Consider the following 27,184-nt stretch of genomic DNA (forward strand, 5'->3'; position numbering starts at 1 on the left):
AGCCTCGGTGCGGGGGTGGGGTGTGTGTGTGTGTGTGTGTGTGTGTGTGTGTGTGTGAAGATAGAAGGAGAGCAGGTGGAGAGCTGAGCCTCGGTTCCCACTCCAACTCTAACCAGCAGGGGTGGGGTGTGTGTGTGTGTGTGTGTGTGTGCGTGTGTATGTGTGTGTCTGGGTGTGTGTGTGTGTGTGTGGGGAGGGGGTGTGTGTGTGTGTGTTTTCATACTGGGTCTGGGTGTGTGTGTGTTTTCATACTGGAGTTCTGCTGCTAGAAACAAAAACAAGCAAAAAACCTCACATAATCCCGTACAAAAAAACCTCCTCATTTATTTTACATATGAGAAAGACTGTGGTTTGCAAAGGTGAAATGCTCAATTCCAGGAACTATGGGTAATAAGGAACATCCGTCCAGTCATAAATTTTTATTGAGTGCCAATGATTTGCCAATCAAAGTAGTCCCAGAACTGGTCCCAAACTTAAAATCATGACCAGGGATCAACAGGCTTCCATATGAGGCTATTCAGACAATTTAGAAAAAATGATACTCTCAAGAAACGTTTTCTTTTTGGAGAACAGCCCAGTTTGCTTGCTTACTTATTTACTCCCCCCCACCCCAATCAATCTACCTGCCTATTTATTTATAATGACTAGGTTACACAGCAATGGGAGTACTATAAGATTTATCACTCTAGAAAATTTCAAACATATACAAGTCTAGAGAGCAGGAAAAGAACCCCATGTTATATTCACTCACCCCTAAAGATGAACTGATTCCAATCTTATTTTATCTATAATCCAGCCTATTCCCACCCCTGCCACTATTGCAGCTGTATCATCTGGAAGTAAATAACAGTTATCGGGATCACTTCCTAATAGAAGCAATTTTCCAAGTGCCTCAGAAACATAGAAAGCAGAATTTAATTTAAACTAATTTTTTTTTCTAATGAACACAAATGCTAATTATTCTGTTTTATGGAGGAGTTTTTCAAAAACTATATATAAACATGACTTTCTGTCTGAAAAATAGATTTGACTTAGCATGATTGTAGGACAGTTTTCACATGTGGAAATTAACTACTGAGCATTGGTTATAAATACATTTGGAATTTCAGGACAATATAAAAAGTCAAACCCCAAAATAGATAAGAGGCTCCTTTTGATAAACAGTAAAATTGCTTGCTCCATAAAGCCTGGTCTTCTCAACACCATATGACGATTGAGCTAGTAAAATAGCAAACTAATAAAAATACAATAAATTCTATAATTCTAAAACCTTTGGGAGCATGAGTTAGGAATCAAAGAAAAATCTAAACTTTTAACAATTCTGACGAGCAATAGAACATTACCCATTTTAAAGAGTAATAAAAGCATTACATCTTACCCTAACAGTTCTGAAATTTGCTGCATCATCCACTCCATTAACTTTGGCCGAGTCCAGACCCAGGTAGTTATATCTGCTGAAATCCCGCTCAAGTTTAAGCTTATCTATTGAATCACACATACGAGTTGGTAAGTTACTTCAATAAATTTAATCATCTTTAACATCTCATTTCTTTACCCCTTCAGATAAAAAGACTTTCATACTATGCGTTGAACCAAAAGAACAAGAATGAATGGCATCAACTCAAATAATCAGGAACAGTATTTGCCCAAAATCACCTTGATCATGTGTACATATCTCAAACTTTTTTTTCGCAGACTCTTTCCATATTTTGATTATTTATCTTCAATGTGCTATTTCCTTATAACATATGATGTCTGTCTAGTGATTCTCCCACTGTTGGACACTTGGATTTTCTCCAGTTTGTAATAATAAATAAAAGGCAGTGATGAATATCTTCACACAAAATATTTTTTGCATTCTTTTGAATGATTCCATTGGGGTGTAATCCAACAAGTGGTGTGCCTGGGCAGCAGGGTCTGATTATCTTATGACTTCTTCTGCTTTGCCAAAAGTCCCTCAGGAAAAAGTCCTCACTCTGAAGTGATACTCAGAGGCTCTAGGCAGATCAGTCCTGACAGCTCTGCCAGATTTATCCTCTTCAATAACTTTAGCTAAGTAGTGCAGGGGCTACTTCAGAGCTCCTTCAATTTACATCTGTTGATAATTAACATCTACTTCTGCTTTATTGACTACGCCAAAGCCTTTGACTGTGGGGATCACAACAAACTGTGTAAAATTCTTCAAGAGATGGGAATACCAGACCACTTGACCTGCCTCCTGAGAAATCTGTATGCAGGTCAGGAAGCAACAGTCAGAAATGGACATGGATCAACAGGTTCCAGATTGGGAAAGGAATACATCAGGGCTGTATACTGTCATCCTTCTTATTTAACTTATATGCAGAGTACATCATGAGAAATGCCAGGCTGGATGAAGCACAAGCTGGAATCAAGATTGCCAGGAGAAATATCAATAACCTCAGATATGCAGATGACACTACCCTCATGGAAGACAGCGAAGAGGAACTAAAGAGCCTCTCGATGAAAGTAAAAGAGGAGAGTGAAAAAGTTCGCTTAAGCTCAACATTCAGAAAACTAAGATCATGACACCTTGTCCCATCACTTCATGGCAAATAGATGGGGAAATGATGGAAACAGTGACAGACTTCATTTTGGGGGGCTCCAAAATCACTGCAGATGGTGACTGCAGCCATCAAATTAAAAGATACTTGCTCTTTGGAAGAAAAGCTATGACCAACCTAGACAGCATATTAAAAAGCAGAGACATTACTTTGCCTACAAAGGTCCGTCTGTCTAGTCAAGGCTATGGTTTTTCCAGTAGTCACGTATGGATGTGAGAGTTGGACTATAAAGAAAGCTGAGGTCTGAAGAATTGATGCTTTTGAACTGTGGTGTTGGAGATGACTCTTGAGAGTCCCCTGGACTTCAAGGAGATCCAACCAGTCCATCCTAAAGGAGATCAGTCCTGAATAGTCATTGGACAGACTGATATTGAAGCTGAAACTCCAATACTTTGGCCACATGATGTGAAGAACTGACTCACTGGAAAAGACCCTAATGCTGGGAGACTGAAGGTGGGAAGAGAAGGGGACGACAGAGGATGAGATGGTTGGATGGCATCACCAACTGAATGGGCTTGAGTTTGAGCAGGCTCCAGGAGTTGGTGATAGACAGGGAGGCCTGGCATGCTGCAGTCCACAGGGTCGCAAAGCATCAGATATGACTGAACGACTGAACTGAACTGAACTGAGTATGAGGGTAATTTTTTCCCCAAGTGTGTTGACTTTCCATAGCTCTTTTTGTTTAAACTATTTGTTCAAAACTTTTCATCACTTAGTTACTGATTATTGGATACTCTCCTGATGGACTTATAATAATTCTCTAAAATATCTAAAGGTCAGATTTTTATCTCTGTATCAGTTGCAAATGTCTTTTCCACTATTTTTAAATTGTCACTGAGTAGTATGTTTTTATATAATTATACTCATCTACTGCTCCCTGCTAACTTCTCTCCAACTGGACTAATTATATTCTTCCATTTTATTTTTTTTAATAGATAATGAGCCCCTCCCCTAACTTTTAGCTCATTTAGCAACCCATCTGAGACACAAATTATAGTCTTCCATTTTATTTTTTTAAATTGATAATGAGTCCCTCCCCCAACTTTCAGCTCTTTCAGCAACTCATCTGAGACATGTTCCAGTACCTGGTGGGGTACTACAGAGATAGATACCAAACAAAGAGTGCAAGGTGGTAGAAGCCAACCCATCGTGTTCTTCCCTCCAAGTGGAATCATGGAAAAATTTTAAGAGAAAAAGAGGAAAATCATAAGGGACACTTCTGCTTTCGATGCTGCAACAGTAAAAATTAAATTAAAACACAAAAACAGGCACTTACTGAGAAGCTCTTCAGAGGCACCAGAAAGCAGCTGATAAAACACATGAAAGTTTCTTTCACCTCTTGGCTGCTTAACAACTCGAGATTTCTCTAAAAGATCTAAAGAGAAAAAGAATCAAAATCATAATACAGTATTAATCTCACTTTCGAATACACTGTGCTTCTTTCTCTTCCCCCTCAACTTTCTTTTTCATTTGCTCTCTTGTACTAATAAAGTAATAACAGAAGCTACATTTTCAGTTCTACTATCAGGAAGAAGCACAACTCTAATTAAAACCACTAAATTAAACAAATCAGCTTCTGGTTGAACAATAGTGAACATGCAAAATAAGTTTAACAATACAATCAACAAGTTGATTAAAGACAACACAGCTTGTATAATAATGTTCTCTTGATTTTATATATGATGACACTGCATGCAAGCTAAGTTGCTTCAGTCATATCCGACTCCTTGCAATCCTATGGACTGTAGCCTGCCAGGCTCCTCTGTCCATAGGATTCTCCAAGCATGAATACCAGAGTAGGTTGCCATCCCCTCCAGGGGATCTTTCCAACCCATGGATCAAGCCCGAGTGTCCTGCATCTCCTGCCCTGGCAGGAGAGCTCTTTACCACTAGCGCAACCTGATGACATTAGGTTCTTCAATATGTGGTATTACAAGTCCAAGAAGGAAATGCAGCCATTCAGTTAAGAATTCACTGAAGAGTTATTAAATATTTTTTATATTTTATGCTAAATGCATATAAAAGACATCTATAAAAGACATTATCTCATTGAATCCTCCTCATCATTTTGTAAGGTATAACTTCACAGATGAAAAAACTGATAGTCCAAGTGCTTGAGAAGGACTTGAAATCAAGCAATCTGACCCCAGTGCTACCTGGCATAAGAGAAGCAAACCTCTTTGCTCTCTTGAAGTCTTAAAGAATGAAAGGTGGTTCTCATTTCATGGAATCTGGAGTTATTTGACAGTATACTTTCATTGATGCTGGATGATTTTTTCATGCTGTAACTGACACATTATCAAATTTTCAGGAAGGGAGGAAGGCAGACAGCGAGAAAGGAAGACAGGAAGAAAGGAAGGGACGAATACCAGCAAGTCAACCAGAAAGGCACCACCGTGGCAGAAACAGGGAGTGGCCAAGTACAACTGCAGAGAATATTCCTGCCTAGAGTCCTGTTTATCACTGATCAGCAACAGAAAGGAGGGTCTGGGTTCTGTGGTCAAAGGCCAGATTTATTTAAAAAATTATGCATCAGTGATCCCATTATTGAGCACTAATTCTAGAGAACAGACACATTCGATTTACCATCAGGCTAAAATCTAAACATTATCCAAAAAATTAGTAAAGAAGAGTACAGTGTACAATTTCACAGGGACTTTTCACTGAACTTCTTAATTTGTATTGCTGGAAACCTTACCAACACAAGAGGAGGAGTTTAGGGAGAGTTAAAAAGTGTAGATTCAATGAACAGGGACACCCTAGGGTGCTCCAAATACATAAGGCTGTTTGTAAGGATGCAGAGATGGGTTAAGAGGATACATAAAGTTGACAGAAATTTCGCATTACTTGGAGCATAACAGATGAAGGATTAGATAGCAGGATCAAAGTTTCTTTACTTTATGTATAATCTCTCTTCCTGGGGAAAAAAAAAAAAAAAGAAATGGTCCAAGATCTTGATTAAAGCTTATAAAGAATCAGCTTTGCCTGATTTGCTTGAAAGGCAGGAATGACAACGAGCCCTGCTCCTCTCCACAGATACACATTATGAAAAAACTGAGTGGCATTGAGGACTTCCCAGGTACAACAGTGGTAAAGAATAGGCCTGCCAATGCAGGAGACCCAAGAGACACAGGTTCAATCCCTGGGTCAGGAAGATCCCCTGGAATAGGAAATGGCAACCCACTCCACTATTCTTGCCTGGAAAATTCCATGGGCAGAGAAGCCTGGTAGGCTACAGGCCATAGGGTCACAAAGAGATGGACATAACAGAGCAAATGTATGTGCACGTGTGCATGTGTGCACACAAACGTACACACACGGCTTTCCAAAGGATCTATGTCCCTTCCCTAAAGTGAAATGATACAGTTAGCAGTAATTAAGGGCCTGCCACCTAAGTAACAACATTTATCTCCATATGGACTCTGCTGCCTTGGATCACCATCCCTGAAGAAAAAATGCCAAATAACCAGTGAGTTACTGGGCATAACTGATGGTAATTTCAATGAAAAACTTGGATTATGAACAAATGTGTGTTCATACACTGAGGTATATATTCTAAAATCAACTCTACAGTATATTTTTGGAAATATACAACATAACCCTCAAGATTGACAATTAGGTAGTTTCACTAAAGACAAGCTTTAAAGTAAAAAAGATGGGGCAAATATCTTCTTACAAATCACTCCCTGTGCACTGTATTATAGTAAAATAAAGCAGACATGGGTGTTCACCCCAGGGCTCTCTCAGCCCGGATCTCACACAGACTTCTGTGTGGCTACATGTCCCAGACTTTAAAAGCCCTCAAACACCTGGCATGACAATTTTTCCTATACCTCCACCTCCATGCAGCATTTTCACCTTTAGGAAATCAGCTTAAAGTTCTAACTCAAAAGTCAGAATCCTAAAGTGATAAATCAGTACCAAAGATAGCTGGACATGTTGCATTAAAAGTTGTGAAAGGGTTCTCAGTGTCTGCACATAAAAAACCAACTTGGGGTTTGAAATACTAAGAAAATGTGCCTTATTATCTACCTAATTAACTACAGGGTTTTTACTAGAATCTGGTTCCATATATATAGCACTTACACATTTTTGCCACGGATTTTTTTCCTAATACAAATTTAAAGTTTATCTAATAACTGAAAAATTACTCGTGTGTCTATATATCTGAATCTAAAATTTGATGCCCAACCCTGAAATAAAATTAATGAAATATCTAATCCACATTATCTTATTATTATACACACTATCCTAATAAATCCCAAATCATTTTTTTTTATGTTTTCTTTTTTTTTTTTTTTTTAATTTTTTTTTATTAGTTGGAGGCTAATTACTTCACAACATTTCAGTGGGTTTTGTCATACATTGACATGAATCAGTCATAGAGTTACACGTATTCCCCATCCCGATCCCCCCTCCCACCTCCCTCTCCACCCGATTCCTCTGGGTCCTCCCAGTGCACCAGGCTTGAGCACTTGTCTCATGCATCCCACCTGGGCTGGTGATCTGTTTCATCATAGATAATATACATGCTGTTCTTTTGAAACATCCCACCCTCACCTTCTCCCACAGAGTTCAGAAGTCTGTTCTGTACTTCTGGGTCTCTTTTTCTGTTTTGCATATAGGGTTATCATTACCATCTTTCTAAATTCCATATATATGTGTTAGTATGCTGTAATGTTCTTTATCTTTCTGGCTTACTTCACTCTGTATAATGGGCTCCAGTTTCATCCATCTCATTAGAACTGATTCAAATGAATTCTTTTTAACAGCTGAGTAATATTCCATGGTGTATATGTACCACAGCTTCCTTATCCATTCGTCTGCTGATGGGCATCTAGGTTGCTTCCATGTCCTGGCTATTATAAACAGTGCTGCGATGAACATTGGGGTGCACGTGTCTCTTTCAGATCTGGTTTCCTCGGTGTGTATGCCCAGAGGTGGTATTGCTGGGTCATATGGCAGTTCTATTTCCAGTTTTTTAAGAAATCTCCACACTGTTCTCCATAGTGGCTGTACTAGTTTGCATTCCCACCAACAGTGTAAGAGGGTTCCCTTTTCTCCACACCCTCTCCAGCATTTATTGCTTGTAGACTTTTGGATAGCAGCCATCCTGACTGGCGTGTAATGGTACCTCATTGTGGTTTTGATTTGCATTTCTCTAATAATGAGTGATGTTGAGCATCTTTTCATGTGTTTGTTAGCCATCTGTATGTCTTCTTTGGAGAAATGTCTGTTTAGTTCTTTGGCCCATTTTCTGATTGGGTCGTTTATTTTTCTGGAATTGAGCTGTAGGAGTTGCTTGTATATTTTTGAGATTAATCCTTTGTCTGTTTCCTCATTTGCTATTATTTTCTCCCAATCTGAGGGTTGTCTTTTCACCTTACTTATAGTTTCCTTTGTAGTGCAGAAGCTTTTAAGTTTCGTTAGGTCCCATTTGTTTATTTTTGCTTTTATTTCCAATATTCTGGGAGGTGGGTCATAGAGGATCTTGCTGAGATTTATGTCGGAGAGTGTTTTGCCTATGTTCTCCTCTAGGAGTTTTATAGTTTCTGGTCTTACATTTAGATCTTTAATCCATTTTGAGTTTATTTTTGTGTATGGTGTTAGAAAGTGTTCTAGTTTCATTCTTTTACAAGTGGTTGACCAGTTTTCCCAGCACCACTTGTTAAAGAGGTTGTCTTTTTTCAATTGTATATTCTTGCCTCCTTTGTCAAAGATAAGGTGTCCATAAGTTTGTGAATTTATCTCTGGGCTTTCTATTCTGTTCCATTGATCTATATTTCTGTCTTTGTGCCAGTACCATACTGTCTTGATGACTGTGGCTTTGTAGTAGAGTCTGAAGTCAGGTAGGTTGATTCCTCCAGTTCCATTCTTCTTTCTCAAGATTACTTTGGCTATTCGAGGTTTTTTGTATTTCCATACAAATTGTGAAATTACCAAATCATTTCTTAATCTGAAATTAATTTAGACATATGTGAACATCTGATTTCTTCTATAGTATTGGTATGTAGTCTTATTTCATGATAAACATGCAGTCTTTTCTTTTCATGGTAAACATATTTTTATATAAGAAAGAATACCAAAGTAAAAATGAGACAAAGCATCTACTTTTATACAAAGCCATCCATTACAGAGGAACAGAACTGCTCTCTGAAATTTCAGCTTTATTGCTACAGATACTTCACAACCAGTGGTGGATTATTTCTGTCTTCTGTAGGGGTGTTAAATGTCAAAGTGCTAAAAAAGTCCAGCCTTGAATTATAAACTAGGTGATGTACTGCCTCAGTTTTTTTGATGAATTTTGACCCTAAAGATGACAGATTAAAAATAGACTCTATTTATTTATAAAAACAGACGTTGATGACACACACACACACACACACACACACACACACACCAGAAAACAAAGCAGATTCAAGATTCCTTTAGGAAGTGTTGTAACAAGCAGTTCTGCTCCCAATCACCCACTCATCATCAATTAAGCCAAAGGTATAATGTAAAAGGAAGAAAAAAAGCTATAAATCTCAAACAATTTAAAAAGAGTAAAATTATATTCCATATGCTACAAAATGGCGTGAGTGTGCTACACATATGGAGTAAACAGCATGCCATGAGATAGCACATAAATTAACTGCATCAAAAATTCAAAAGAAATGTAAAAGAAAAGGCATTCAAAGCAATTCCTTCTACTCATCCCCCCCCCCCCATCTTTCCAGTGAGTAAGGTGGGCATTTATTCTTGCTTTCTGAGTTCATGTGGAAGGATTTTCTGCGATTAACTCCCCAGCCCCGCAGACCCTCAGTCACTCTTCCACTTGGCGGGAGGAAATGCACCTCTGAGCAGCGAAGTCTGGAGAAGAAACGGGCATGAGTGTATAGCTGTGCAGTCAGCCCCACCCCCAGGCGCTGCTCAGTGCTGTGGATACCCGCCCGCCTGCCCGAGGACTACCAGCATCCCCTTGGTGATAAACCAAATCACTTTCTTCCACCTTGCCTCTACAGTAACAAAGCTGCCTTCTCTCCAGCTTGATTCCTATGCCTATTTCTCATGTGTTTCCAAACCGTGTGGGGAAAGCACATTACCTCTTAGACTTCTGTCTTAGTTATTTACTTTCCGCTGCACAGTAAAGGCCCCAAAACCTACCAGCTTGGACCAATATCATTTATTAACTCTTGAGTCTGAGAGGTAGCTTTGTAGCTCTTCTGATCTAACCCAGGTTGGATGGCAGCTGGCTGACCTAAGATGGTCTCAACTCACATGCCTGCTGGTTCACTCCATGTGTCTCTCATCACCCAGCTGACTCGCCCAGGCTCATGCACATGACGGTGATGAGAGAGTTCCCCAGAGAAGCGAGAGAGGACAAGTCCCAGCACAGAACCAATTCTCGAGTCTGTCAGGGCGCCATGCTTGTGAACTGTCCCACTGACCAAAACAAACCTCACGGCCAAGCCTCATGTCACTGAGGGAAGGAACTACCCCAGAGGGTGGATCCAAGCTAAAAAAACTGTTGTGGCCATTTCTACAAACCATCTACTGGGTTTAGGCTATTTAAAATAAACTGGTCACCAATTCTTTCCACACTCTTCCCACTGAGAGGTGGAATCCACATCCCCCAGCACTGAAACTGAGCAAACTTATGTCTACACGGACTTAAGAGAGTCAAAGTAACACTGTACCATTTCCTAGGTTCCTCAGGCTTCTTCCTGGTTCTTTCAGAACGTGGTCGGTCGGTATGTTACCCTTTCGGGGTACTCCCTCTCAGAATCTAGCCGGCCTGCTGTGAGAAGCCCAAACCACCCATGGCCACACGTAGATGGCTCTCAGTCTAGTCCCTGGGTTAGGCTCTGAGCCTAGTCCTTGAATGATCCCAGCCCAGGAGCCTGATACGTGAATGACAAAGACTCCAGAGGACTGTGACCCCACCATTTGTGTAAATCTTCCCCAACACTGGGGAAGTCTATGCAGCTGGAGTTCCATATGCGGTGGTGACAAGCCAGCTCTGCTGACTCCATCTGAATTCTTCACCCACAGAATCCAGGAGCATATGACAGGGCGTTGTTTTACTCCACTAAGCCTGGGGTGGTTTACTGGGCAGTAATCATAACAGGACCACACACCAACTTCAACATTTGCTTTCATTCATAATCACAGGATTGCATTACTTCTTTCAACCTGAACAGATATCAGCAACAGAGGAAGTTTGATTATCAACAACTCTGTTAGCCTTTCTGGGATTTAGAAAAAGTATTTTTAAATGATTAGCATAGAACTTTCAGATAAAATTATCCAATGAAGGAGCAGCTTTATTATTCAATAAATTTCTCTATGTCAAATTGTACTTGATGTACACTAGGTACTTACATGATTAGTTAATTCAACAACTATATAATAAACATCAGACACTATTTTAGTTATTGTCATTCAGCAACCATACAAACTAAGCCTCTGTTATTATAGGGCATATACTGGTCTGGGTGCTAGAGACCATCAACAAATAAGTATAATGAAAAGAAGCTAACGTTCACTGAGTGCTTACTACATGCGCTGTTACAAGCGCTTTGGATGTGAACAAATTATTCACAACTCATCACAATTCTATGACATCAACCCTATTACCTTCATTTCAAAGATAAAGAAATGAAGGCACAGAGAATTAGGTAATCTTGTCTTTTTGTTTAGACATCGGCACCCACATGATAAATCACTGAGAGCTGCATAAGTAAGCTAATGAATGTGCCCCAAATAATATAGCAGGACAACACAGAGCCTGCCTATATTTAACTAATTCCATCCTCGTCTCCAGCATTTACTGAGCACCTACTGTGTGACTTCAGAAAACAAAGATCATGGCATCCGGTCCCATCACTTAATGGCAAATAGATGGAGAAACAGTGCAAACAGTGGCTGACTTTATTTTTCTGGACTCCAAAATCACTGCAGATGGCGATTGCAGCCATGAAATTAAAAGACGCTTACTCCTTGGAAGGAAAGTTATGACCAGTCTAGACAGCATATTAAAAACCAGAGACATTACTTTGTCAACAAAGGTCCATCTAGTCAAGGCTATGGTTTTTCCAGCAGTCATGTATGGATGTGAGAGTTGGACTACAAAGAAAGCTGAGAGCTGAAGAATTGACGCTTTTGAACTGTGGTGTTGGGGAGGAGGACTCCTGAGAGTCCCTTGGACTGCAAGGAGATCCAACCAGTCCATCCTAAAGGAGATCAGTCCTGAATATTCATTGGTAGGACTGATGTTGAAGCTGAAACTCCAATACTTTGGCCACCTGATGCAAAGAGCTGACTCATTTGAAAAGACCCTGATGCTGGGAAACATTGAGGGAGGAGGAGAAAGGGACGACAGAGGATGAGATGGTTGGATGGCATCATCGATTCAATGGACATGGGTTCGGGTAGACTCCGGGAGTTGGTGATGGACAGGGAGGCCTGGAGTGCTGCGATTCATGGGGTCACAAAGAGTCGGACACGACTGAGCGACTGGACTGAACTGAACTGTGTGACAGGTATCACCCTAGGCTCCTGATACATTGCTGTGAATGGGACAGTCTTGTCTCCCATCCTTGCAGTTCTCTCAGGTATATATGCACACTTGAAATCTTGAGGCTTCTTCTTAGTATTGGATTACCGAAAAGTTTGTTCAGGTTTTCCTGTAAAGTCTTATGGAAAAGCCCAAATGAACTTTTTGGCCTACCCAATACATCTATATGCTATTCTTCTTTTAGGAAATAAAATCCCTTGAGACGTGTAACATATTGTCTGCACAGTCTGAATTGCCTTTTAGTGCCATAACTATAAACAAGTATCTATGATTATTAATAAAAGCAACAGATTTCCAAACATTTTAAGTTCATAACATTAGGTCCAAAATCCTCGAATGTAAATGTATAAATTTTATGAGATCTACAAGTATTAACAAAATAGGAGAAACAGTACTTCACATCAGCCAAAAATCTGGATGTGCATCCATATTTTATCTTGTCTACTTAAGTAAATGTTTGCCATTTTCTATTTTTGTAATACCTCTCTCCTAATGACACTAACCTCAGAAACACATAGCTTTCAAATGAGCTGAAGACAAGTTTTACAGTACAAACTCTCTTAGAAAGATAGGGTAAGTTATTGGGCTTCCCCCCCCCCCCTTCCTGTGGGCTCAAGAGATCCTATGACGTTTTCAAGGTAATAATTACAGCCAAAGCAACTTACACTTTTACTAGCTGGCTGCTAACAAAGCAAGCAATATAGACTTCCTACAAAACAGCAAATCTTATCTTCTTTTAACTAAGACCATGGTATCCGGTCCCATCACTTCATAGCAATTGGATGGGGAAACAGTGGAAACAGTGGCTGGCTTTATTTTGGGGGGCTCCAAAATCACTGCAGATGGTGACTGCAGCCATGAAATTAAAAGATGCTTACTCCTTGCAAGAAAAGCTATGACCAACCTTGACAGCATATTAAAAAGCAGAGACACTACTTTGCCAACAAAGGTCCAACTAGTTACAGCTATGGTTTTTCCAGTAGTCATGTATAGATATGAGAGTTGGACTATAAAGAAAGCTGACAGCTGAAGAATTGATGCTTTTGAACTGTGGTGCTGGAGAGGACTCTTGAGAGTCCCTTGGACTGCAAGAAGATCCAACCAGTCCATCCTGAAGGAGATCAGTCCTAAATATTCATTGGAAGGGCTGATGTTGAAGCTGAAACTCCAATACTTTGGCCACCTGATGCGAAGAGCTGACTCATTTGAAAAGACCCTGATGCGGGGAAAGACTGAAGGCAGGAGGAGAAGGGGATGACAGAGGATGAGATGGTTGGATGGCATCACCGACTCAACAGACATGAGTTTGGGTAAACTCCAGGAGTTGGAGATGGACAGGGAGGCCTGGCGTGCTGCAGTCCATGGGGTCACAAAGAGTTGGACACAACTGAGCGACTGAACTGAACGGAACAAAATGGTAAATCTTGTCTTCTTTTCTGGGTACAAGAAGCTAACTTTTGGCAGCTTGGTGAGAACAAGAGTGGGTTTACCCAAGGCTTTCTACCCCCTTTAAGATAGCAGGCAGCAGCTCCCTGTGGCCACCTATGAGTCAGTCCTCTGTCTATACTGGGTGAAATTTCCTGCTCTCACCACTAATGTTTCCCTCTCCTTTCCAAAGCAAAGGATACTCTAAAATACCAGGGTGTTCCCACTACCACAAACTTCAATATAATTTCATAGTGGGAACAAATGGTAACAGAGACCATCTGAAATCCATTCATGATGATATATTAATTTTCATTGGAAATGAACTGAGTGTTTACTATTTATTCTCCATGGATACTACAAGAACTAGGGACAGGAAGACATTTCTGTTTGAAATTTGAAACTTCAAAATGTAAAACCCAAGTGATTTTCTAATACTTGCAATCTAAGTCATCCTTAAATATTTTTCTAGAGTCCTCAAGAGTAACATAGGTTCAGTCATCTCAGAATGTTCTATAATAAAAAGAGTTCATTTATTCTCATTTTAAAAATAGTGTGCTATTCAATTAATAACTAGAGCTAATTTCTCTTATAAAATGCAAGTGTCATAACTGTCTTTCAGAATAAAAGGTAATCATTTCTTACAATTGAGGCTACCCTTTCCTGTACAGCTCACCAACTGGCATGCGTCGTGAAGGAAGCCTGCCTAGGAAACCTGGCAGGGTTGTAATCATTTGCTTTTGGTGGCATCATAAATGGTTTGCATGAGTACTTCTGCGTCCTTATTTGACATTTAAAATCATTTAACATAAGTAGCACCACCCTAGCCAATTTCACTTCAGATTAAATCTTCCTCTTCAAGAAGTTTCCTCAGTAACAATACATTTTTGAAAATATGGATAATTCCAATGGATGGCACACAAACTAAATTTAAAAATTAAGTTATTTAAAAACTATAAATGGTAGAAATGGGAAGAACCATGGAATTCATCCAAGTCAGTTCTATTGTTTCCAAGATGAAAAAACTCTAGCCCTAGAAATTTACTCATGAATTATAGTTTTAAATGTTTTTTAAAAATTCAGCTGCACGGTGTGCCCAAATTTAAAAACACTCACTTTGGAATCAAATGGCATTCCTCTGGATCTAGAGTTTGTCAGGAAGACCTCAGGGGCCACCTGGGGGTCTAGGGATTCTGGCAACTCATATCTTCTTTAACCAGATCAGGCCTTGTTCTATCTGTTTCATATTTGGAGTAAAATTTCATTTGGAGAAAGAATGCCACTACTATAACAAAAGGCAGTGCTTCAGATAGCTGAGTCAATTTGCTTTTTGTCTGGTATACGCTTAGACTGTTTTCATTCTAACAATCCCAATAGCATCTTAGGGCAGTGAAGAGCCAGGGGAAGGTGGAGAGGTGGGGTGGCTCAGCAGTCTGGCCCTCAAAAAAACAAGAGGGTAGACAGGCTGTGACTCCCACTGGATGGGCACACACCCTGAGTTGTCATCTTACACGTCCCAAACAAATCAGATGAAACAGACATGAGCAGAGACATCAGGACAGTTCCGAAGCGTGGATGAAGGGGCCTCATTGACAACAGGTACTGACCACTGCGCCCCTGAGAAAACTCTGCACCTGGGGCTGTTGAGTAGACCTGACCTGATTTTGTTCCTTTTTTTTTACCTTTGAGAGAATGTTTCACTACAATCACAAATCATGACTAAAGAAAACTAAATAAATCTGTCTCTACCTAACAGGTGTATCACATTTCAATTATCTAAATTCACTAAAGACAAAATTTCTTAAAACCTGAACAGGTTTTTCTCATTCTATCAGATAAATGTTATCCCCAAAAGTTATTAAAATCAATTATTATTTATGTTTTCTTTTAACCATAATTTTGTTAAAGAAAACAACTGTTGAAGAATCTTTTTTATTACTGGATTGTCTATAGAATATAAAATACAGTTGGACTAATATTTATTTCTTTAGCAGACTTCTAAAAAGTTTCTCAAAGGCAATGACTTTGATCTTTTAAAAAAGACTTGGAAATTAAATATTATAAAAACAATCTAAAATGCATAGGTTAAAAATATAAATGTAAGAACAGGAAATGTATTCTCATAGCTGTTTCTTAAAGACCCAAGTATCTAAATTATTCTATTTATATATTAATATATATTTTACTATTCTGAACTTCTTTAAAATACTCAGTTACTTATCACTCCTCCCAGTGGATCGCCTTTTGATTCTATTTATATATTAATATATATTTTACTATTCTGAGCTTCTTTAAAATACTCACAGTTACTTATCACTCCTCCTAGTGGATCGCCTTTAAAGTCAAATTCAATATCCATATATTTGCCCTGCAAAAGAAAGAATTTGTGAGTTAAGTTCACCTCAAAATATTCAGTCTGTATCTTAAAACATAGTATAATCAGCCCTTTATACATTGGTTTAAATATAATTAAGAAGGACATAGTCTATGTAGCCATGATGCAAAACAACATGCCTCCATAAATAACTCATACTGAATACTCCATTAGCTCAAACTGAACATATCTCATTGCTAATTTAAGAACACATTTTCTCAACCATTATAAGACTTTTCCATTTCAGATATGTGCTTCAAAGCTCTTAATGGTGTGTGTATTCAATCCAAAAGTGAAAACCAGAAAAAAAAAAGTATTCCTTGCATATGCTCTAGCTAGGAATATAAATTAATTCAGTTTTACAGGCAAAGTATGTTTTAAGCCATGACTAGACATTTCAAACATACTGGATGGTGGGTAAAATGGAACACTAAAGTTCTGTTTTTACATCTACTCAAATCAAATGCACAATTATGTGGTGTGACCACCTCACAATCAAAGGCTGATCATTATTACTCTTTTTGGCTTTTAATCTAGATTATATAGCAATATATAACCCATTATATAGTATTACACTATATAGATGGAATCTCAAACACACAGGAATACACGTGGAGTCTCTTATACCATGATTTGTAGAGAAAAATCTTGAATCATCTGGTGAAAGAGTAACAAATATATCAGAATAACCCTGACGGCTGTTTTTCATTTGGAAAAGCGTGTGTTGATCTAATAAGTAGTCTGGTTTTGTTTCATGTTCTACCTTAGTCAGATCTATGGTTTATAAATAATCCTCCCAGAGAATTAATTCTATTCTTCAAAATAATGGTAAAGGAGAAGAAACACGATCACATGGCACACAATCAATGATGCAATTTGTGACTTTTTATTAGATCGTGAATGCTCCCCTGCCTTTTTCTTCATTGTCATGGGTCATCTGGCCTAAGTCTTCACTTACTCATTATAAAAATGTCTATCAAGCATCTCCTAGATACTAACGTAGACACAGGGGAAAGCAAGGCATAGCTCCTGCCCTCAAGGAACTTACAGCCTTGGGGGAACTGGGACATAAACGGGACATAATCACGTACAGGGCTGCATCGTACAGTGGGTCATGGTGCCGTACACAAAGAACAGGGCACGGGGGACGGTGTGGGAGATCTGCCCCGACTCAGAGATGAAGTACCAGGGGAGGTCAGGCAGGCAGGAGCTCGGGGGTCAGCGAGGAGCAGGCTTAAGGACTGGCACCCATGAGGATGGCAAGGGAAGCCAGAACATCATGACACCAACATTTTCTCCTGACACAAAAGTCTTGTCCTTCAAGGTTCCTCAACAAGGATGCCGTGATCAGACTTGCCTCTCTCTAAGATCATTCTGGCTGTGTAGAATGGACTGCAAAGGATCTAACTGGCAGAGGTGACAGCATGTGGGGAGAAACGGTAGTTTGCAGCTGGAGTAGCAAAGGAGGAAACTGAACGGAGTTGAGAGCTATGAAGGGAGTCACAATGACAGGCTGCAGTGGGAAGTAGAAAGTAAAGAAGATTGGGGTCAAGAATTCCAAAGTCCAGGCTGAGATCCAGGCAACCAAGAGCAGTGCTCTGCAGGAGACACGGGGACCCCGGAGCCAAAGCAGGCATCAAGGAGGGAGAAAGAGCAACTTCACAAGAGTCAGGGTTGACCAGATGAGACAAGATGCCTTTCATGGCAGGTGCTCCCTGGGCACAGGAGGAGACAGAGCTAGAGAGCAGGAGGGACGAGCGAGAGACAGGAGCATGTGTGAGCTGACACCGGGACTGCGAGGTGTCAAGGAGTGGGGCTAAGTGGGTCTGTGAGCCTGGAAGACGATTTCTGTGAGGCAGGCATGAGACCATCAGCTGAGAATAAAGAACAGGAGCTTTGAAGTGAGTAAACCCCGTGGAGAAGGGAAATGGAAACCGACCAGGGCTCAACTCCAGGACAGCACTGAGAACCCAGCTGACGCCAAGCTGATGGCGTCCCCAAGGCTCGGTTCTGATCCTGTCACCAGACTGCTCACAAACAACCAGGGGCTTCCCGCAGACTACACAACCAAGTCTGAGCCCCCGACCCTGCTTCCCCCGGCCCTCCAGCTGGGGCTCAGACCCATCTTCCCAGTGCTCTGCTCCACGGCTCCATTCACAGAACCTCTGGCCTGGCCATGAACTCTGGCAAATGCAGGTCCACACTGGCTTCTCCCCTCAGATCCTCATGCTATAGTGCCAGCTCCTTGGGCTCACCACTCGAATTTGGCTTCTTTAAATCCTGTGGACCCACTCAGGACTGTCCCTGCCCCGGACTGCTCCAGCTTCTTGAGTCTTCCCTAACACTTCATCTGTACTTTTCATGGGAAACTTACTAGTTTCTGTGTTGTAATTATTTTCAGACATGTCCATTTTCCTGACTAGCCTCTAAGCTTCTTCAAAATAGGTATCCATTCATCAACAAATAAATGTTTCCAGAGTCCACTATGGCACCAGCTCACTCATGCTCCTGGGGCCACTTTAGTGAACAAGAGGCTGAGGAGCTCGCTTCCTCGGCTCCTACCCTCCAGGGCCAATGAGGATGGAAATGGGGAAAGAGCAGAGTTAACTCCAGAGCCCGATGAATGCCTTCAAAAGTGAAAAAAGGGTGAAGTCACAGAGATGCCTACCAAAGGCATCATGGAAGTGACATCTGAGATAAGACCTACACAATACGAGATGCCAGTCATACACAGATCTGGGGAAGGAGCGCCCTGGTCCAAAGGACCAGCAACAGAAAAGCCTAAGGCCGGGAATCACTCGGACATGCCTGACAGTCACAAAGGCCTGTGTGGCTGAGGCCTGAGGAGCCTGGCAAGGGTCGGCTGGGCAGCCTAGCTCGCCCTAGGAGGGCTGAGGGAGCCCAGGCTGTATTCCAGGTGCAAGGGGACCGCAGAGGCTGTCACTGGCAGGGGACGGCAGTTTGCAACGATCACTCAGGCTGCTAGTGGGGAAAGGACTGCAAGCTCCAAGAGGACATGTAGGGAGACCTAAGCTTAACTACGTTTAAAAAAAATAAACAGAGTTTTCAAACAAATGAATAAACTGTGTGTGTGTTTCTATTCTTACCAAATGAGAGGCGTGGTGATGAGACCTTCCTGGCCCTATAACGCTCTCTCCCATGCTCTCCAGAGCCTTATTCACCTCGGGGTGCACAGCAGATGCTCAACAAAATCCCCTTCCAAAGTTCTTCGATCAAGAAGTGATTTTCAAAGCCTTAAACTAACCCCCCCCAAGAAAAAAAACACTGAGTCTTAACAGAAGCTCAATATGTCAAATTAAAGTGTGGGCTGGGGTGGGGGTCACTATGAGATATATCATGGGAACACGGGTCCACACTGTCAGCTACCGTGAGATGAAGGGTCTACCAGATTTCTCAGCAAAGAGATCAAGAAATTTATTCCAGGACAATCAGTCAAGCATATTTGGAGGAAAGGTAACTTCCCTGGATTCATAAACCCCTGTTATATATACAGCAGTAATTTTAAACATACAAGAGTCCTACTATAGTATTATAATACAGACTTGAGTATATTACTGGTCAAAGTCACAGGTCACAAAGCAGAGTAATTACTAAAAACTGGGCATGAAATGATTTAGCTTCAATTAATCAAGTATTAATCTCATATCCTAATACCCGTGTTATGATAGGATTTCTCTGAAGTTATTCAACAAGCTAAATCACTTGCTGAGCCTTTTGCTAGATTTTCCAATATCTCTAAGTACTAATGACTCTTTAAGCAATATACTTTTCTGAATTTTTATGGTCTATAGACTAAATATATTTGCAAATTTTTAAAATGTATGTATATTTGCCAACAGCAAAAATAAAATCTCTAACCTATATAGAAGCTTGATCTTTGGAATTACTCCTATTCGCCCACACTTTGTGTCTAGTTCTATTTATGTAATGAGATTAGCCAAGTTACCACAACAGTAAAAGGCACGGCTCAAATCAGTTTTAACAACTTAAGGGGGTAATCCAATGGAAAAATTTCACTGCCTTGGAATTAGGAAACTTAGTCTTCCACTTTCTAAGCTATCAAAACTATCCCCACCTGAGGTCATTCTCGTGCCTTAAGCATGGGATAACTCTAACAAGAAAAAAGTAAAAGGGGACTAAAGGAAGCTAGGGGTGGGGGGTTGGGGAGGAGGTGTGGGGTGTAGGAAGAATGGCTGGCAGAGAGGCACAGAAGATCATCAATAATGGTCCCAAGCAATGTACATGAGAACACAGCTTTATCAAATTCATAGAACTAAACTATAGGAAAAAAGCCATCAATTTCAAAATGCAACCATCACACTCATCCTATTTCCCCCAGCTGTCTCCAGGCAGTGCGTGTGTCCAGCGGTGGGAGAGAGGGCAGCCCAGCTGGAGAGATCCCAGGGGCTGATGTGCAGGGTGCATGCTGGAGACATGGAGATGAGACTAGAAAGGATTCAGTCAGCTTCGGTCATCACTGTTCGGTATTCCTCTCATCCCCTACTGGTGGCCACACTAACTGATTTTTATCTCTACAAGGTTTTAGAATACATGTCCAACCTTTCTGGCCCCACTGAAGAAAGGGTAAGAGTTGTAAACAAACTTACCTAGTCTATCCTCCTTTCTACTTAATTTCTGAGTCTTAATTACACTTTCTGAATATCAAAACTCAACACTAGTAAAGATTCTAAACAGCCCAATTTAAATTGCTCATAGAATTTTCTGATAGATGATAAGAAAACATGGGGGAAAAAAAAGCCTGTCACTCCAAGAAGAATTTGAAAGGAAAATTCCAGAAAGCATGAAAATAGTCCTTATAGAACTTTTAGCCTGTCTCAATACAGTGCTTCTTATTTTTTAAAATGTGGGTATTAAGAAATATTAAACATCTACTGGTTGTTTAAACATACATGGGCTAAATATTAGTGTTAACACTTACGCTTATACAAATACTTACAAATCTAGAGGAGTTGTCATTCCTTACAGTCTTGGCATTTCCAAATGCTGGTAGGAAAGAAACAGATGTGTGGTCAAGCGACAGAAAAATAATTTCAAGCCAAAAAATAAAACAAATACATGACAGCTATAAATTTCTAGAAATGCTACTAGCAGCAATGACATTTCTGTCCAGAAAATTTCCATAGAAACTAAACGCAAGTTTTAGTAAGCTGCCAAAGCTCCCATGTCCTCTTATAAGTTCATAGAAAGAGTCATCCCTGTGATTTATGGAACTTTTTTCCAAGTACTACTGTAAACAATCTTGTCTAATTCAACACCTTTTAACTGTTTTGATAGTAGTCAACTGAATGGCTAGCAAGCAGGGCTTCTGTGTTCTTCTTCCATTATAAACAACAAATAAGGTTATTTTAGAGGTAACTAGTTAACATTACCAAAGGTTTTATGAAACTCAATTCATGAGGTTTCCAGGTGGAAAAAAGCATGAGAAACTGTAAACTGTTTAATTAACTTTGAAATAAAAGCTATTTAAATGTGATTAAATATATAACTCTGAAATACAGAAAGTAAGAAATTTGGAAACTAACGTCATTTCCAATAGACTAAAAATACCACATACTTTCATTAGTTTATGTCCATCAGACCTAAGCTTGTTTTTCCAGAAAAACAAAACAAAAACAGCCCACAAGGCAAAATCAAGTCAGTCCCAAGCTTAGCTGCTTCAAGGAGCCAGAATCTTCCACAGGATGCCTTTTCCAATGAGAGCACAGAAGAACCACGGGGATTATACTGCCCCAGGCACAGAACACTCCAGTCAGACAAAGATCTTTCAGTGTTAAAAGGTTAAGAGGACTGTTTCATCAAGCTTGTGCATAAGATAGGAGCAGATTAACCTGGGCCTTGGTAACAGATGATTAAGTGGGATAAATGTAAATCACGGAAGCAGAGGGGATCCCTGTTTGATGCTGTGAAGCCCAAAAGCATACCTCAAACTTTAATGTGTAAACCAATCGCCTGAGGATCTTGTTCAAGTGCACATTTCAGTTCACTGAATCCAGGGATGGGCATGAAATTCTGCTCTTCTACCAATACCCTCCCACCCTACCCTGAGGGATACATGGGCCATATTGCAGCCAGTAGGTTCTGCAATGTGATATGTGATGGTGTGGCGAATAGAAATGACTCTTTAGATGAGAGGCCAGGTATCAAAACCCCAGAAGCCCTCACAGCTTCATTAAGTTAAACAGAGGGAAGAAGATCAGAATTTATTATTCTGATGATTAACAATGATTAACAATGGCCAAAAGATGGTGCAAATTTTGAAAGCAATCCTCTGATCAAAATTTGGAAAGTTCACTGTGGATATTCAGTAACCAAACCTACTGTGTTTCATGTTAGCTGGTATTTTTATGTTTTTGATAAAAAAAAAATAGTTGGTTCCTGCCCAGTTAAGACAAAATTTACAAAGTCATACCAGGCAAGTTCTTTGATTCGGAGATTCCACTTGGAATGGGTATGGCTTCACGGTCCCTGACAACAAATTCTCTTTTTGATAGTAAATAAGCTGAGATGCTGTATTAAGTAAAGAAACCTGCACATGAAAAACACTCAAAAAAGGATGCTTGCTGAAGAGGTTCACGTCCTTATCCCATGTCCACCATCAGCTAAAGGGCTTTGATACATGTAACCTTGCTAATGGTGAGTGTTGACCTGGTCATCCTGAACACCATAACTTTTCCGTGTTTTCATAGGCTAGATCTTTGTGGTGGGGGTGAACACGCAGGGATGCCAAATTAACTAATATGCACAGCCCCAAAGTCTAGCACAAGATGCTGACACATAAAGGAGAGTTTATTGTGGCTTGAAGGTCAAGGGCAAGTGAAGGAATTGCTTCAAAAAACTTTATTCAGGGTGCCATTTGCAAGCCATAGACCATCTTTTCATCAAACAAATCTGAGTTGCATGTTACTAAACATAGCTCTAAACACTAAAGTCTTTTATTGTAAGCCTCAGAAGCAAAAACAAGTGTTCCATTATAGAACACTCGAGACACACTCGTCAATTGTTTTTTTAAGTTCATTGTGCTAAGTGTTCATTTACAGTAGCAACTCCAGTTAAAAAGTAAAGCATTCCCATAAAATATAATACATGCCTACAGTGGACATTTCTCCCATTTCCTGCACTGAGACCTCGTTTCAAATACCATCAAATAAACAGTCAAATTCTAATCACAGATGCAAGCTATAGCATTCCACAGTGTTTCTGTTAGAGCTCAGCATTCTTAAAATAAGCATCTACAGAGATATAACACATGTATAGCATCCTAACTTAAAAGCAAAAGACAATAAACAAAAAGTCAAATATTGGAATGAGAAGAAGATACAGTGCTTTCTATCATAGCGTCTTTATTTGTTAAGGTACTGAAGGGAAAGAAAGATCAGTAACAATATAACAATGATGTTTTGGCCTTTGTTTCTCATATGCAAAGTATTTCCATGAGTTTTATTTCACTATCCGGGGGATAAAGGTGTATACGGTGTAATACAGTGGATGCAGGGACTCGGCCTGCGTAACAGAGACAATGGGCAGGGCTCTGCTTCTCCATACTGGGTTGGGGCGGGGTGGAGGGTTCTTCCTCTAAAAGGAGCTCTGCTTTAATCCATGTTAAATCTTGACCTTTCATGACTCTGAACAAACGGCTGAACCAAACTACTCTTTGAGACCAGAACTTCTGACCAGGGGTTGTCTTGCTCCCCACGACAGCTGGCAACGTCCAGAGACATCTTCAATGGTAACAACTAGAGGTAGGGGTGTGACTGGCACCCAGGGGTAGAGATCAGAGATGCTACTGAACATCCCACAAGGTGCAGGACAGCCTTCCATATCAAAGACTTACCCGGTTCAAACTGTCAATGCCCTGGCTGAGAAACCTATTCTATCCTAACAACTGTGTCAAATGACAATACAGGTATGCTTACAGTATACACAATGCAGTGGGCCTTCCATCAACAGAGACAGGCTTTGATTTACTCATTTCAACATAAGGATGGCTTATGCTGATGGTTTATGCCAACCTCCGTGGCAGAAGGGGACTTATCTTTGGCTTGGTTTCCTGATGGTATTATGGACTAAATGTTTATGTCCTTCCCTCCCCACAACTTCACATGTTGGAAGCCCTAACCCCCAATGTAATGGTATCTGGAGATGGGCCTCTAGGAGGTAATCAGATGAGGTTATGAGCCAGCCCCCAACCACCCATCATCCCCCTCCTCCTCCCACATATACACACAAAGAAGAGGTCATGTGAGCACACAGCGGGATGGCAGCTGCTTACAAACCAAGAGGCTTCAGAAGAACACCTACCTTAGCAGCAGGTCATCTTAGACTTTAGAGCCTCACCAAGTGTGAGAAAATAGATTTCTGATGTTTAAGCCACCCAGTCTGTGGTACTTTGTTATGGCAGCTCAAGCTGACTGACCCAGATGGCCAAACAGAGAATAAAGTCAAGTTTAGGCTTTCTGTAACCCTTAGAAACTGGTCCTTAAATGTTTCTCTGACATAGCCTTGGTTTCCCTGACAACAGAAATCACCAGTCATGGGTGTTATTCTGAATAAAATAGCACTGCCCTCACATTATTCTTTTTCACTAAGTTTCTCCCAGCTGTCAAGTCAAAGGCAAATATCAATTGATTATTATTAAGCAAAATTTAAGTAATTCAAACAAAAACTGAGAGGGGAAAAAAGTGGCTGCAAGTAGGAGAGCTCCTTTAGCCAAGGAAAGTGTTCCCTCCTTCAAGTTCATGCAGCCCCGAGTTCCTATGGCATGCTACCTTGCTCAGCAGGTCTGGGCCTGACTCTCCTCTTCCCTCTGCCCTCCTAGGCTACCTCCAGGTGCCTGAAGTGCCCCGAAAACTGGATTTACTGTTCAAGTCACACTGAACCAATAAACACCCAAAATCCTACCTTCCAGAACTGGGTTGGACTGTAAAAGCTGTTCTTTGACTTGATTAACTTCTGCTCCTTTTCCACAAACAGCTGCCACATAGGACATAACAAGCTTGCTGGCCTCTGTGGATGAAAACAAGCCATATTAATAAATTAAGCAGATAAAATTTTTTTTTAAATTTTGGGGTGAAGAGATCTAGGAGAGAATATGCACTAATAGTGTTCTCAAAAGCCTCCACTTCCTGGGAGCAAAAAATGTTTTGGAAACCTTTTAAAATATTCATGCTTTCTATTCAGATATATCACTGATTTAGATATAACAGGAACTGTGCTTAAAGGTTATCACTGGGTTGCTAAAAAATTGGCTGAGTAAACATAGCCAACAAGATCTCAGGACTATCTTCTTAAAGCAACTGTTTCTTAAAAAACTAAAAATAGAGTTATCACATATAATCCAGAAAAAAGTCATAATTTACACTAGTATGAATAAAACGGATAAACAACAAGGACCTACTGTATAGCACAGGGACCTATATTCAATATTTTATAATAACCTATATGGGAAAAAAATCTTTAAAAGAATTGTGTATATAAATATATACATATAACTAAATCACTTTCCTATATTCCTGAAACACATTGTAAATCAAGTATACCTCAATAAAAAATTAATTTTTAAAAAGCAATTTTTAAAATTAATTCTACATACAATTACTATATTATACACAGGTGATTCAAGTCAAAATGAACTTGATAACCTGAGTGTCTTTACCAAATGTATTTTTAAAGTTTAAAATAACTGCCTCTCTTCAAAAATACTTTCTAAATCAAACTGGCCTACTTACAATCAGATTAATTACTCCTCAAATCAATGAAAAAACTAAGCAGCTAATCTTAAGGATTTGAATACAAGAAATACAGACCTTCTAGGGAACCTTTTAGTTATTTTCATAGACCTCACTAGTAGAAAGTTCCCTGCTAAAAGACGCAGGCCACCAGAGGCATGCAAAGAACTCTTTGCTCAAACTGGTGCTTTTGCTTTGCATGAGTGATCAGTTGTGTCCCACTCTCTGTGACCCCATAGACTGTAGCCCACCCAGGCTCCTCTGTCCATGGAATTCTCCAGGCAAGAATACTGGAGTGGGTTGCCATTTCCTCCTCTAGAGGATCTTTCCAACTCAGGGATCAAACCCACATCTGCATCTCCTACAATGGCAGGCAGATTCTTTCCCACTGAGCCACATGGGAAGCCCAGCTGGAACTGGTAAGGTGGGTCAAATCCAGTTTTATCCTTCCGCAATCAGTACATGTCTCTTCTCAGCATCTACTTCCAAAAAACTGATCCTTTTAAAGGCCACAGTGAGTTAGGTTAAGTAAAACAGGTTTCCTTATTACATGGCTTCTTAGAGGAGCATGTGCATTGTAGAAGTCTGGAAAAAGGTCAAGAACGCACCATTTCCCAAACTTATTTGCTATCCAATCTCTTTCGAACTACCCCAGTTCTAATATTCTATAATCAGGATGTGATAAACACTCAACCAGTAAATGTCAGCAAAATAACACAAGGACTCACATTCGGGCAGTCAAGAAGAAAAACCAATCTCCCCAAATCTTACTTTCTTGCAGGTTCTTTGCTCTGGTGCCACTGTCGGAGGGCAGGAGAGCCTTCCATAGGTGTGAGTGGCAGGACCCCTACCTATGGGTGTAAGGGGATCAATCTCAATGCTGCCCTTTCTCATGGGGACATCTACAGGTAACTTCCAGCCCATTTCCCACATCTATATGTGAAGAAATGAATGACTGGAATACGACCTTGGGTGCACTGCCCAACACGTGCTTCAGGGCCTACACACAAACCCAAAGCTTCAGCTAGTAGCAGGAGCCACAGAGCGCCAGGTCCCACAGAGTCCTCGAGGGAGCGCAAGCAGGAGGTGCTAGAAGCAGTGCTGAGGATGCAGGCGATCTCACTGGAGCCCTCGGGATGGTGGTGGGGGGCAGGGTACTTCTTCAATGGCTGGAGTTAACGCTGCCTCCAATTTGCTTTCTGGGTAATGAGAACGAGTCCAGATAGGTTCTCTGGTGGTCTGTGATGGCCGATTTCTGCTGTCTCCTCTTAAAGACTGTAACTGAGAAATATCAGCCTTGCATTTCTGCAATGCCCTCCTTCCAGAGGGCACTGCCCCTTAACACACGCTCCATCATGTCTAGTTCTGAACCACACTTCCCCCTGTGCTCAGGGTTTCACTATGTAAAGGCAAGCGAACCGTATGGACACGCTTTTGCTGCTCCATCAGCGTGACCTGGCCTCAGTCATGAACTGAG

At 40.5% G+C, this 27,184-nt stretch overlaps 1 protein-coding gene across 3 annotated transcripts in view; it reads right to left on the reverse strand.

Annotated features, from left to right (window-relative positions):
* The window catches only part of MYO1B (myosin IB), a 193,063-nt gene that overhangs the window by 56,928 nt on the left and 108,951 nt on the right, over window positions 1-27,184 (reverse strand). For all 3 annotated transcript variants that reach the window (XM_065930935.1, XM_065930933.1, XM_065930934.1), the window contains 5 exons: window positions 24,881-24,985; window positions 20,919-20,965; window positions 15,871-15,934; window positions 3,859-3,957; window positions 1,379-1,482 (listed from right to left, as the gene is read on the reverse strand). In XM_065930935.1, coding sequence (XP_065787007.1) covers window positions 1,379-1,482; window positions 3,859-3,957; window positions 15,871-15,934; window positions 20,919-20,965; window positions 24,881-24,985 — 419 coding nt within the window. The remainder of the gene's footprint in view (window positions 1-1,378; window positions 1,483-3,858; window positions 3,958-15,870; window positions 15,935-20,918; window positions 20,966-24,880; window positions 24,986-27,184) is intronic.

This window comes from Muntiacus reevesi, chromosome 3, assembly GCF_963930625.1.
Source record: "Muntiacus reevesi chromosome 3, mMunRee1.1, whole genome shotgun sequence".
NCBI classification, from domain to species: domain Eukaryota; kingdom Metazoa; phylum Chordata; class Mammalia; order Artiodactyla; family Cervidae; genus Muntiacus; species Muntiacus reevesi.